The 14,180-nt window shown below is 39.4% G+C and overlaps 1 protein-coding gene across 1 annotated transcript in view; it reads right to left on the reverse strand.

The window, feature by feature from the left end:
- LOC134539674 (cytoplasmic dynein 2 heavy chain 1) overlaps positions 1 to 14,180 on the reverse strand; it is a 446,052-nt gene that overhangs the window by 343,390 nt on the left and 88,482 nt on the right. Inside the window, exons 17-18 of the mRNA XM_063381862.1 lie at positions 3,854 to 3,987; positions 1,559 to 1,705 (exon numbers count right to left, since the gene is read on the reverse strand). Of these exons, the coding sequence (XP_063237932.1) occupies positions 1,559 to 1,705; positions 3,854 to 3,987 (281 nt within the window). The remainder of the gene's footprint in view (positions 1 to 1,558; positions 1,706 to 3,853; positions 3,988 to 14,180) is intronic.

A 14,180-nucleotide genomic window follows, 5' to 3' on the forward strand; every position in this document is an offset into this window, starting at 1 on the left:
GTGTTTATCGGGATATTTTAAATTCTAGACATTTTCCCGGTTTAGTGGCCAGCTTTTACATAAAGATTAAAAAAAAAAAAAAAAAAACTTTCAGCACAGCCCTATGGTGCAGGTAGAACATTCTCGAACCTTCTAGATGTACATAATGTGATTAACATACTACATGTTCTTCTACATACCAAAATTTATTAATTAAACATTTTCTCATATTCCATTCCGCGAAAATGTTTCAAATGTTTTTATTTCAATGCATCTAGCATTGAATAACTTAGCTGGCATTTTTTAAGGAAAATATGTCAGAGTAGAAAATATATTAAAAGTAAAGTAAAGTAAAGTAAAGTAAAGAAAAAGTATTAAGTTTTGTTTATTTTGTTGGAATGGTTTGTCGTAATTTAATTTTAAAATCCCCAATTGTTTTTTCATAATCCTGCATTTTGCTTGCATTTGTATTCAAAACACATTATAAATAAAAATACTGAAGAAATATTCATGATAATGGTATCATTGTAAAGTCAAAACATCAAGCTTTCAAAAAATAAATGTTTTGTGATTAAGCCATTTAAAAAAATATGCGTTTCTGTGTACACTGGAGAGGTGAGTCGATTAAGTTGCACGCGACTGTATTTACTTCTAAGTTTCTAACTTAACCTTCCAGTGGTATGTTTGTGTGTTGTTTTATTACTGTGCCTAAATATATTATGTTAAATGTTTTTAGATGTCATAACCCATTGTCTGTTTTGTTCTTTGTGATTTGTATTTCTTATTGCATGTATGTATTATTGTTTTATTTTTCTTATATTTTTTGTTTATTTTTTGTCATGGATACACATGCAGCTCTTTATTGAGTGTTGGTCTGCATGTGAAAATCTGTAAATATATCAATTAATAAATATATAAATTAATAAATAAATAAATAAATAAATAAATAAAATCCTGCCTCTAGAGCTAAAATGTTTAGGAGCTTGAGCTAAGATGATTTTACTTTCCCAATATTAGCGTAAGATTGGAGGATATTAATAGTTTGAAACCAGACAAGTGACTAAGGACTAGAACTACAATAAACTTCCCAGTACGACTTTCAGTTATGTGCCACTGAGATTTCATTCTTTAAAGACTGTTACCAAACCATATATGCAGCATAGCAACTATTTTATTTACAATAATTTTTCTTGTTGCAGGTGCAAGCTAATTTTTCACAACTAAATAAACAGTAGCTCGATGCTAGAAAGTAACGTCTGTGAAATTGAGCTCAACTCGAACTCTCTGTTGCTAAATTAAATCTAACACATTCCAATTCATTCTTAATACAGCTAAAACACTTAAAAATTAAAATACAATTTTAAGTACATTTAAAGAATTGATTTTAAGGCAATGCTTGGAAACCGTAACATGAAAGTAAACACGTCAGAATTTATTTGAGGTAACAAAGGCATTTCTAACTTTTGCAGTTAAATTTTAAATTTCCACAGTAATTAATTTTCAAATACTTACTAAGTTACTAATAGTCCAAGTAATAAAATTGTATGACACTTAGGGTTGCTTACAACCTGACACTAACCTTTCAATTATGATGGGAAATATATGAGAATCTGAACTGTCGCTGACGCCTCGGAAGTTGTTGGGGATGGACAGGAACCTCTTCAACTGCCCATAATACTTCATCCTGATTTCCTCCATTGGTGGTCGAAATTGAAGTTCCTGTTGCCTATGCATAATATATTTCCAGTATATATAAGATCTGTTAATTCTGAAGTTCTTTTAAGATTCAATACATAGTTATTACTTTAATGCCTCCAATAAACCAATTACAATTTAATAGCAGAATGAACAGTGCCATGTTTTATAATACTAGTTAACATATTTATACCAACAAGAACTAATTAAAATATTAAATAACAACTGTTACAAAATATAGAATCTCTAAAAAATCTAGGCATGTGCGAAGCTTCGACTAAATCAATCGAAGCTCTTTTTAATATTCTTGCTATTGGTTTTATTTGAAGCTTCGGTTGTGATGCAAAGCTTCGCATATGATTTGAAGCTTCACATTTGTTACAAAGAATTGGAACATTGGAAGTCTAACATTTGCTCATGTAAATATTTAGTTTTTTTATATTGTGTGTGTTGTTTTTCTTCAATAAAGTTAGTTACTTAAAAAAAATTGAAATATGGTCACTCTGTTTGCTTTTGTGAATGCTCAATTTTGATATAATTTTATAATTTTTACTGAGTGATATTTTAAATAAGGCCCAATTGGTTAATCACCTAATCAGTTCAAACATTACAAACATTAAACAATTATTTTTTTCTCATGTCATGGCTTTTATAAAATAAGTGTAATACTGCTTCGCCGAGAACAATATTTGCCATTCTATTCAACTTCGCGAATATCAAAAACATTTCATTTGATATTCAATTCGCATCAAGAAACTAGTGTTCACACAGGCCTAACAAATACCTGCACAATATTTTAGGCTCTTTAATAACATTTTTTATCACAGGGTCATTTTTATATGTGTAGTTAAAAATTCAAAGGAACTGGCGATTTTAAATTTAGAAAGCGGAAAGCTAAAACCTTTTCAAGAGATAATTTCCACATGATTTAAGTGGACAGTCTCCAATTAAAGTGTGACCATAAACAGAAGTGAGGTGCCAAAAAAAAATAGAATGCATGTTGGAAAAAGGCAGCTGGAGATTATAAAGTTTAATGACTTCAAGCTTTGTAAAGGTTTGTTTTGGGACTTTTTCATGACTTTCATGATCTGTAGACACCCTGAATAAAATATACATCACAATACATAAAACTAGGGATGGGCCAGTCAAATCCTCAAATCTTCAAATACCATCAAAGAATTCGATATTCCAGGAAAAAAATTTTATATATATATTACAGGAAAAAAGTAAATTAAAATTAAAAAATTTCAAACTGATACCTCTGAGATTTACGAGGTACATTTTTTTTCTTCATACCTATTCAGTACCATTCTCCACGATATTGTACTCCTAACGTGTAATTATATAAATATAAATATAATTACGGAATGTTGTGATTCCGGAAACTCTGTTTCCAGAATATTTCAACACCACTGTCAATATTTTTTATTTATCGTACATTAATTCATTTTTGACACTTGACACCTACATTCAGACTCGAGGGGTATATTCGATGTACTCTCTGCGTTTCAATCTCGAGATTCGGATTCCAGAAAATTCTGGATCCGACCCATCACTAAATGAGACAAATATTTTGCAAGATACCAAAATTGAAAGAAGCAAATAATTTTCATCAGATCTTTAGCTCTAAGAAGAGAGCTATTAGATGCCCTTTTTATCTATAACTGTTATACTAATAAAACAAAATGCAATTATATTCTAGAAAATACTAGGATTAAAGTACCCACCTATAACAGTCGACAGACACCTTTATTATGCTCCTTAGGCAAATAAAATTATATTTTATACAGAATTACATCAAATTTTAATAAACATGGTTGCTATTTCTCTCTATGAAAAAATAATTTAAATTTAAAACATTTTTTCTTATCTCAATTTAAATTTAATATGTTAAGGTTAATGATGCAACCATATATAATTTTTTAGTTATAAACAGGTTCTTGATTATCTTTATAGTTGTTATATAATTATGAAACTTATTTTTGTTTATCTGTTAGTTGCCTGCTGTGTTATCTTGTGTATGTGTTATTATAGTATTGTCCTCAATGTTATTCATTTTGTTTCATGTGGTTGTTTTGTCTATGATATTTTTTTTATGTTTATCGTGCCTACCACCCATGGCCTTATGCCGTCGGTAGGCATGTACAATAATAATAAAACGCTGGTGGGCCGTGGTTACCTGTAGACCAGCTCTATCTTGATCTCAGGCAGGTGCTGGTCCAGCGCCTCCAGCCCCAGCTGGTACTGGTGCTCCAGGGCCTTGTACAGCTGGTGGTCCCAGTGCGCCCGCCACGACCGCATGTTGGAGAAGTTCTGTTCCCACACGCAACAGTGCCGGTCAAACACACAACACAGTACTACAATGTGCGATACCAGAACTGGTGGGAGCAGAATTAGGCAACACGGATGCTTCTACTGCGACCAGAGGGTCTGCAAATTCTGAACAAATATATGATATTCGTGAATAGTTTTGACAATCGAATACATTTGAAATTGAATATTTTTTTTCAAATAATTTGTCACCAATAGATAGGCCTGCACCATATTGGACACATTAAAAAAAAAATGATTGAAAAAAAAAATGTTATATTTGAACAGCTTATTTCAGAAAGGAACCTGAGTCACTTTTGAATAGTTCTGAGATAAACACAAAAAACATTCTAAAATCTAGAATTTATTGTTCTGGAGACTGATCATGGAGTATGTTGTTAACATAAAGATAATGCACCTTTTACACATGTTACACGCGCATATAAGCTGTTAGTGTGTTTTATACGAGGATTTAAAAGCCAATGACTGAGGTCCCTTTCTGCTATAAATCTGAATTTAAATATATTCGCGTTGTATTGCAAGTTGATATTATGGTTTAATGGGTACATACAGTAGTCTTAACATAGAAAGGCATGTTCAAAACAAAATTCATTAATGACTGACACAAAAAGCACTGCTATGCACAAAAAATATTTGCATTTTGACTATCATGTAGTACCATCTGCATTTAGTCACATACAGGCAGCTGCATTATTTTATCGTAAAAGTCTTGGTACTGGCTTGGCACGTATCTCAATACCTTTCTTATGTCTTCCTTCTTGGTTTTCTTAATAGGTATACATGCCAGTGGATATGCAGGGATGTCGCACATGTACACACCTAGGCTATTACCCTTGGACAGATGGGAAGTGGAATAGTAATAACCCTGATTATCTTCAGAGCTCAGTTTGTGAATGAATTCTGAAGTCAAGATAACACCCTTTTTATCGGAATTGTATTCAAAATAGTGATATTTAGAGATACTGAAGTGTTCCCTGTCCTTGTATGAAAGAATCGCTGTCTCCACTGAAGAGACAGTGTTTTTGTAGAGAACTGGCCACCATGTGTCATAGTTCATTATGTGTTTCGAGAACTGTCCATGGCAATAATTAACTCACAAAGTTTTTTGATTGTATAAATTCTGCTGGAGCGCTTTATTGGACGTTTGATTACGCTAAACTTCCTGTTGCATGGAAGAAAAGAGTGTCCCCTCAGAGGGAAGAAGTGTTTCACTGTTTTGAATCCCCCACTATCCGTTAAAGCAAGCAAAACCCTGGCCAAAGTGTGGTTTTTGTTTTGACCAGGGCATTCATCACAGAATAAGTGCAGTTCTGTTACTTTGTTGGAACATACGTTTTAATGTAGTCGGTTAGGAATGAAGCCACTTCATTTGCCCCCTTTTTTGCAACACCTTCATGGTAAATGTAAAACTGTGTATAGTCGGATTTCATGTTACAAACAGCAAAAATATTCACAGCTAACTGTCGTAATTAGTACACTTCCTGAATCGGTATCTCGGGTAAGTCTACATTTTGCATAAAATCAAACACTAACCCTATAATGTGTTCATTATTTACAGATTGTTCCTTTGATTCTTGCAGAGTTGTATAGAACCGTTTAGCATGCCTTTTGTGCACAATTAACTGTAATGTTTTTGCCACGCTTGTCTTGAGGGCTTTTTCCTTCTAGTAACAGCATTCGGAAACGCCTAACTCTTTTGTCTGTTATGTCATACAGTCTAAAAAATGCCTCCCTACAAACCTGCACTAATTCATCACGAAATAGCACATGAAACTTAAAACTTCTATCTGTTGGATTTGTAAATAGTGCTTACCCTAGATTTATGTTAACTAATCCAAGTGTTGGACGCTTCAAAATTCAAATATGGCGCCATTTTGCTGCCATTAACTCAAGCGATCCTGGTGGCCATCAGGAAAGACTCAGTGGTTCATCTGGTACCGGCGTCATCGGACGTCCGGCTATCGTTTTTGACTTTCATGTTATCTGGTAACAGTTTCAGTACGAAACATTTGGTCCTCCAGGCCGGATCAATCCGCTAACCGCGATTACTGAGCTATCGGGCTCAGTTCTAGTTACGTGGAGAGATTGGGAGTGTTTGTTTGCGTCGTTCGTTGTACCGAGTCTCCTTTGTCCGTCGTTGCGCCGCCATAAAAACGTGAACGGGTTATCATCTTAATGTGCTATTAGCTTCCCCTGGAAGGGAAGATAACAACTGAGTGCGTAAGGGAAGATAAGAACTGAGTGCGTAAGGGAAGATAAGAACTGCCTTTATCACACTGACGGTGTTGGTGCTGACGAAGCCTTTTGTGTCATGCCGCACTATTATTTCTTATCTTTCCACGGTAACCAGATACTGATAATGACCGGTCTGCTATAAGATTGCGTGTTTTCTAAGAATGGCGGTGAAATATGACTTTGAATTATTAAGTAGACAGTTAACATAGATTTTGCCAAGTCTTTGTTCAGCATTAATATAGCCCGTCCCACTCTTAGATTGCAGTACACGGCTTATGGCGCGCGCTGTTGCCAAATCTCTAACACATTACAAATTTCAGGAGGTGCGTGTCTTTGTAATTTGGATCGAACAATAAGCATTTTAAGATATCATATCGTAATTTATAATATTTTATACTATTACACATATAAATTTGTAATAATGCCACTTTTACGTAAACTTCAAATAAAAACTACCTATTGTAGATGAAAATTTCTTATAGTTTTCTTTTCTGTTCTAAAAATCCTATATATTTTCATGGGCCCGATAAATGCCGTATTTTTGGACAAGTCATGTCCAAAATTATAAATAAAATACGGTAATGGAAATTCTCGGTCGAGTAAGTTATGGGAAAAATCCGAACAATTGGTTCGAAATGGGGAAGATTTTTTGAAAAACAGAAAAATCGCAACAACTCCCATAATATGAATAATATCGAATCCGTTTTAACGTATGATAACTCGGATTACCTAATGCCGAAAAATGTTTTCTAAATACATTTTTGATACGACCAGCCATAACTGCATGGGTTCGAAAAAAATTTTCACCGGACAAAAAACGTAACTGCCTTAGTAAACACCTTATCAAATCTGTTTAAATTGTTTGTAATAATATCATAATTATTTTCCAAAACTTTGTCTAAAACAATGTTTGATAAGATGCTTGGTGTTGAGAAGGATAGAAAAATAATTCAAGATTTTGTACCATGATCGCTATTGAATTTCTTCGTATTTATTTCATACATTTTACATATTATGTTCAAGAATCGATTATAATATTTTTTGTTGACTAAGGAAGCCATGTATTTGAAATTGCTTGTAGGACAGAACCCCACTTATCTAAACACACGACCCTGTTTCCTCTTACGACGGCAGCGCGCGCTCTTGTACTGATAAGACACATCTTTAACAGCTATTTCCACAGAAACTGTAGAAGCAATTGAGATGGGGCTGCTTTTAAAAACTAATTCAATTCATTGTGAACATTTTTCTCGCTTTCGTCCCCCATCTATCTTTAACAGAAAAAAAGTTTTCCGCGGGTCAACTTTTTGATGTGTCAGTTTGTGAGAAAATGCATTTCAATATATTAAAAAAATTATTTAAGTGAAACCTGTACAGTTTTTGTCTTAACATTTGTTCGGTGGCGTCCTAAGGCATTAATGTACTAATAAAAAAAATCTGAATGAAATACACAAGTAGGTTTTCTTTTTTTGATGTGAAACATATCGGAATACTTCAAAACAGTTCCCAGCGAATAAGTTATGTTTTTTTAATTTTTTCGGACACTTAAAATATTGTTAAGTATTCAAAATAAGCATTGCCTGATGCGTATTTTGATTCTATACAATATGAAAAAAAAAAGCTTGGTCCAAAAATTAAAATTTTAAATTTCGTATGATATTTGGCAACAACGCACGAAGAAACAAGGACAGAGCTAACGGCAATCGGCGTGTGTTAGAGAGAGAGAGAATGCGCCCATTTACTTCCACACTGCAATCTAAGAGTGGGATGCTCTATACACATATCGATACATAATCGATTCGCAGCACATGGAAAATCGATTATTTAAACACTAATCGGTTTAGAATCGATTTTAGTTGTAAAATCGATTTTATAAACACCACTTGGTTCAGAATCGATTTTTTGCTGAAAAATTGATTACATTTAACTTTTATAATTCGTGCTCCCATTTTTGACTGAGTGTACTTAAGTAGAATAAACACAACCATGACTGACAGTGTTTCAGCTCTGGAGCGACATCTGGAGCGTGCCGAAAACCGATTACAGCGTGCCGCGGATCTGGCCAAAAGGGTTACTACAGACACTTCCAAGCAGTCATTATTCTTTGCAACCTGTCGGGACTTATCTCAGCTTCGTAATGGGTTTGAAGATGACCATTTGGCGTATGAATTGGCATGCAAGGAGCAAGTTGATTTTGATGACACAAGGCATACAAGTAGGCTAAATCACTTCGACGATCTTTATTATGAAGTTAATGCAATCTGGGACACATTAGTGGAGGATTCTAAGAACCGGAACAAAGAAACACGTAATCAATGTGCAGCTGGGTCGTCACCCCGTCTGCCAGCTATTGATTTACCCCACTTTCAAGGTAATCCAACAGAATGGCTCAGCTTCTCAAATCTGTTTGAGGCTCTGGTTGTAGACAACAGAAGTCTCACCAATGTAGAGAGACTATCTTACCTAAAGTCATCTTTGTCTGGTGACGCGTTGGCAGTAATTCAGGCATTACCCTTGACTGATTCGAACTATAGTATTGCTTGGGAACTACTGTCTAAGAGGTACAGTAACAAGCTAGATTGTTTCATTGCACATTGAAGCAATTATGCAAATACCATCTGTGTCATTAGAGGCCCCAGCATCAGTGAATAAGATGATGTCTCTTCTGGCAGAGCACATTGCGGCATTGCGAGTGCTGGATGTCAATGTTGAAAAATGGGACCCGCTGTTGCTGCATATCATTGAAGCTAAGCTGGATAAGGTTTTGCGTAACCAGTGGGAGCTGTTTACCGTATATACTCGTGTATAGCGCGCCCTTTTTCCCCCTCAAGTAAAGGAAAAAAATAAGGATGCGCGCTATACACAGGAAAAAAAATTTTTGGGGGGGGGGGAGGCGGGGAGGAGTGGAAGTCGTTAACTGCCGGGTGACGGGTGACGTTTCTGGCCAGCCCCCACACATACGCACAAGCAACAAGGCCTCTGTTTCACACACACACACACACACACACACACACGCACACGCGCGCGTGCAAGCTCGCACATCATGGTCTCTTGTTTATTTTTAGACCTCCCCCCTTTACAGAAAGCCAGCTCAGAAGCTAGTAAAAAGAGAGAGAGAGAAAGAGAGAATGTTGTCACCAGTTCCCCCCCCCCCCCCCCCCCCCGGCAACTTCTTCGCTTCCTCCATTCCTCACCGGTGAGTCATCAAGTTCTCCGCGCCAGCTTAGCAACGTAGCGCGGCACGCCTCCCTCCCTTCCTTCCTTCCACGTACCAGTTGTGACGATATAGCGCTTCATTATCTTCCGTTTAGACAGCAGAGTTTATGTATTTTCCTGACGCATCACCACACATCAATTTAAATAATCAGGTACCACAAAATGTTAGTAAAATTTATTTATGGGGGAAAAAAAAATTTCAATTTTTTTTTTCTTTGGAATTAGTTGCAAAAATCGTGGTGCGCGCTATACACGAGGGCGCGCTATACACGAGTAAATACGGTATTAATGACAAGGGAGCAGAGTTACCCAAGCTTACAGAGTTTTTGTTATTTTTAGAGGGTTACCGCCGTGCAGCTGAGTCACAGCTAGTGACGTCTGGGAAAACCTTTAAGAGCAAGTCGTCTATTTATTCTAAGCCAGCTTCTAGATATGTGCAACATCAGTCATTCGCAGGAAACACTGTTTCCAAGTCAGTGAAGTGTGTCATATGCAGTGGACCTCACGAAATCTACCAGTGCCCCAAGTTCCTTGAGTCATCCCCAAAGGAAAGGTATCAGATGGTGAGGTCAGGAAACCTCTGTTTGAACTGCTTGCGAACGTCTCATCATGCAAGTGCATGCCTTTCGTCTTCTCATTGTCGGTCTTGTGACTCTCGACATCACACACTACTTCATTTTAGTGACATGCGACCACAGTCACCAGACCATGATGGTGTGAATGCGTTGTGTGCTTCATCTCCTGGACAATATTTGGCTGCATCCGAACTGCATAATCAAGATAGTCCATCTACGATTTTGCTGTCCACTGCACTCATAGAAATTCCAGTCAGCTCTGGCAGGACTCACACAGTTCGAGCACTCTTGGACTCTGCCAGCCAATCCAGCTTCATGACAGAAGGTTGTGTGAAGAGGCTAGGCTTAATACGTCGAAAGGCAGCTCTGCCAGTCTACGGTGTTTCCCAGGTACCAGTGCATGTCGCTAGGGGAGTAGTTGACTGTTTAGTGAAACCAGTTGGTCAGGAGGGTCCGCGATTGTCACTCACTGCCTTCATTTTGCCTAAGATCACTGGCTCACTTCCTACAACACAACTGAACCCTCATTCATGGGATCATCTTTCCCATTTCCAACTAGCTGACCCTCACTATGCACAGCCTGGGCCTATTGACGTGCTAATTGGGGCAGATCTGTTTCCCTATGTGCTGAGCGGGCGCACACTAAGTCTCAGTACCCAGGTCCCTGTAGCGATTGACACTGTCTTTGGATGGGTAGTGATGGGGAGAGTACCCACATCTGCAGTATCGCTCAGTTGTGTATCACTTCATTCTATTACACCAACACTTGACGAGACAGTTCGGCAGTTTTGGGAGGTGGAAGAGGTTATTGTACCCTCAAAGCCTTCCTCTGAGGACATTCGATGTGAACAGATCTTTCTCGAGACTTGCAGAAGAGATGAAAATGGTAGATATAGTGTGGCCTTACCTTTCAAGGAGCCTTCACCTCATTTTGAGGTATCACGTGTTCAAGCACTCAAGCGTTTTCACTACCTTGAACGCAAGATGAACAAAAACCCTCATTTTAAGGCATCCTATGTAGAATTTATGTCAGATTACGTTGACCAGGGTCATATGTCAATGGTTCAAGAACCCCAGTTGACTACACCGTCGTTTTATATTCCGCATCACGGAGTTTTGAAACCAGACAGTAGTACAACAAAGTTACGTGTGGTCTTTGATGCATCGGCCAAGGACAACAAAGGAACTTCTCTGAATGATCAATTAATTACTTACGGGACCCAAAATGCAGAGAGACATAGCTGACGTTCTTCTCTCATTTCGAGATCATGCAGTTGCATTTACTGCTGACATACGACAGATGTACCGTCAGATTCTAGTTCAAGAGGAATTCCGCGACTGTCAACGAATTCTTTGGCGACCGTCTGATGATGATCCAGTTTGTGAGTACAGGCTCAACACTGTGACCTATGGCGTGTCATCTGCACCCTACCTTGCTATCCGCACACTCCATCAACTGGCTGCAGATGAGAAAGATAGATTCCCTCGGGCATCATCAGTCCTTCTAAAAGACACGTATGTTGATGATGTTGTAACTGGAGCACCCAATGCACGAGATGCTATCTCATTGCAAAGAGAGTTAATTGACCTCCTCAAGGCTGGTGGTTTTCAGTTGCGAAAATTTGCCAGTAATGATTTATCTCTGCTCTCTTGGCTTTCCGAAGACTTGGTGCAGGGCAGCAAGGCTCTCCCCTTGGACAACACTTGTGGACTTCCCACCGTCAAAATATTGGGTCTGCAGTGGCAATCTGAAGTGGATGCATTCGCTTACAATGTTCAACCTACTTCCTCGACAGCTACGAAGCGGAGCATACTGTCCGACTTGGCGCGAATATTTGACCCTCTAGGTTGGCTGTCACCTGTGGTCCTGCTTGCAAAATGCCTCATTCAGCACTTGTGGATTCGATGCATAGATTGGGATGACCCTCCTCCTGCCGACATCCTTGCAACGTGGCAGCGGTTCCAGCGAGAGCTTCCTATTCTGGCTAGCATCACTATTTCAAGATTTGTCCCAGTGACCCAAAGAGAACTCTTACTAGAGATCCATGGATTCTCTGATAGTTCGGAGCAAGGTTATGCGGCAGTTGTTTATCTCAGAGCCACTTCACCTGATGGCTCAGTATCTGTATACCTTCTGGTTGGAAGGTCAAAGGTAGCCCCAATTAAAAGAGTGTCATTGCCTCGCCTGGAACTCTGTGGTGCTTTGCTGCTTGCTCGCACAATGCATAGAATCTTGCAAAATTATAGACCTCATGTGAACCTAGACCAAATATTTGCCTGGACAGACTCTACAGTTGTCCTCCACTGGATCCGTGGATCACCTCATAAATGGAAAACTTTTGTTGCAAATTGTGTCGGCCAAATCCATGACCTTGTCCCAGCAAAGCACTGGAATCATGTGTTGTCGGACAGCAACCCGGCTGATTGTGCCTCTAGGGGCTTGTTTCCAAGTGAGATAGCTGACCACTCGCTGTGGTGGACCAGTCCATCATGGCTGTATAAGCCACCAGAGGAATGGCCACAACTCACTGGCTTGATGGACAGCATGGACGAAACAGTGATGGAACAACGGATCTTTACCTTGCATAGTGTCAACCCTCTGGCAGACACTACGCTGCTGGAAAGGTTCTCATCTTTAAGCAAGGTCAAACGCATTACGGCCTATTGTCTCCGCTTTGTGCAACGTTTGCGCTTCAAGAAACTTCCCCCCCGTAGTCCACCAGATGCTAATGAGCTTAAAGATGCCATGATGGTATGGGTTCGTTTCGCCCAGGCTTCAGCATTCGCATCTGATATCAAAGCTCTGCAAGCTAACCAACCATATCGGGGTCCACTCTTCAAGCTGTCTCCCTTCTTGGATCCTGCTGGCATCCTCAGGGTGGGCGGAAGGTTGGAACTATCAGACTTGGCTTACAACCAACGACATCCAATTCTACTGCCCAAACACCACAGATTGACAGACCTTGTAATTGACCACCTTCACATCCATCTGATGCATTGTGGTCCCACCATACTACAGTCTGCTGTGCAACGTGACTTCTGGATTGTAGGTGCTCGGGGTCTCATTCGTCAACGGCTGAAGAAGTGTACTTTATGCTTTCGAGTTCGCCCTGTGCCTCGAAACCCACCCATGGGTAATCTTCCAGTCGACCGTGTCACACAAGCCAAGCCATTTCTGAAGACAGGAGTCGACTATGCTGGACCCTTTAAAATCACCATGTCCCGACTGCGGAAGGCCCGCATCCAGGATGCCTACTTGTGCCTGTTTGTATGCTTTGCCACCAAGGCAATCCACTTGGAGCTGGCCTCTGATCTGACGACAGATGCTTTCATAGCTGCCTTTCGCCGTTTCTTGTCTCGTCGGGGGCGATGCTCTGACCTTCACAGCGATTGCGGGACTAACTTTGTCGGTGCCAGTCGCTTGTTGACTAGACTAAGAGCCTTCATGTCAAGCAAGGATACACATGACTCCTTTGCTCAGTCGCTGGTTGAACACCAAGTTACCTGGCATTTCAATCCCCCATCAGCACCACATTTTGGAGGCCTGTGGGAGGCAGGTGTAAAGTCTGTGAAGTCTCTCCTCATAAAGAGTGTAGGTGCTCAGGTACTCACTTATGAGGAATTATACACTCTCATGACACAAGTGGAGGCCATTCTCAACTCACGGCCTCTGTGTGCTCTCTCAAATAATCCAAACGACATGGCTGCTCTGACACCCAGTCATTTTCTAGTCTTGGGGCCTCCTGCACTAGTGCCCGAACCAGATTTGTCCCACCTCAAGCTAAATTGTTTGTCTCGATGGCAACTCATCCAGCAAGCGCATCAGTCATTCTGGAAGCGCTGGCACCAGGATTATCTACAACAGCTGCAGCAACGACCCAAGAGCCTAACTGACCAAGACATCCTCAGTGTTGGCACCTTGGTTCTCATCAAAGATCCGAATCTACCACCACTGTGCTGGAAGTTAGGCCGTATTGTGAAGACTTTTCCTGGCTCAGATGGTGTCGTGAGAGTGGCTGAGGTGAAGACCCAACAAGGCACCTTTCTACGGCCTGTGGTGAAGCTGTGCCCGTTGCCCACCCAATAAATGTTTAAAATATGCATTTTGGTGGGCGGTATGTTGGATTTGTAAATAGTGCTTACCCTAGA

Source organism: Bacillus rossius, chromosome 15, assembly GCF_032445375.1.
Source record: "Bacillus rossius redtenbacheri isolate Brsri chromosome 15, Brsri_v3, whole genome shotgun sequence".
Classification (NCBI taxonomy): domain Eukaryota; kingdom Metazoa; phylum Arthropoda; class Insecta; order Phasmatodea; family Bacillidae; genus Bacillus; species Bacillus rossius.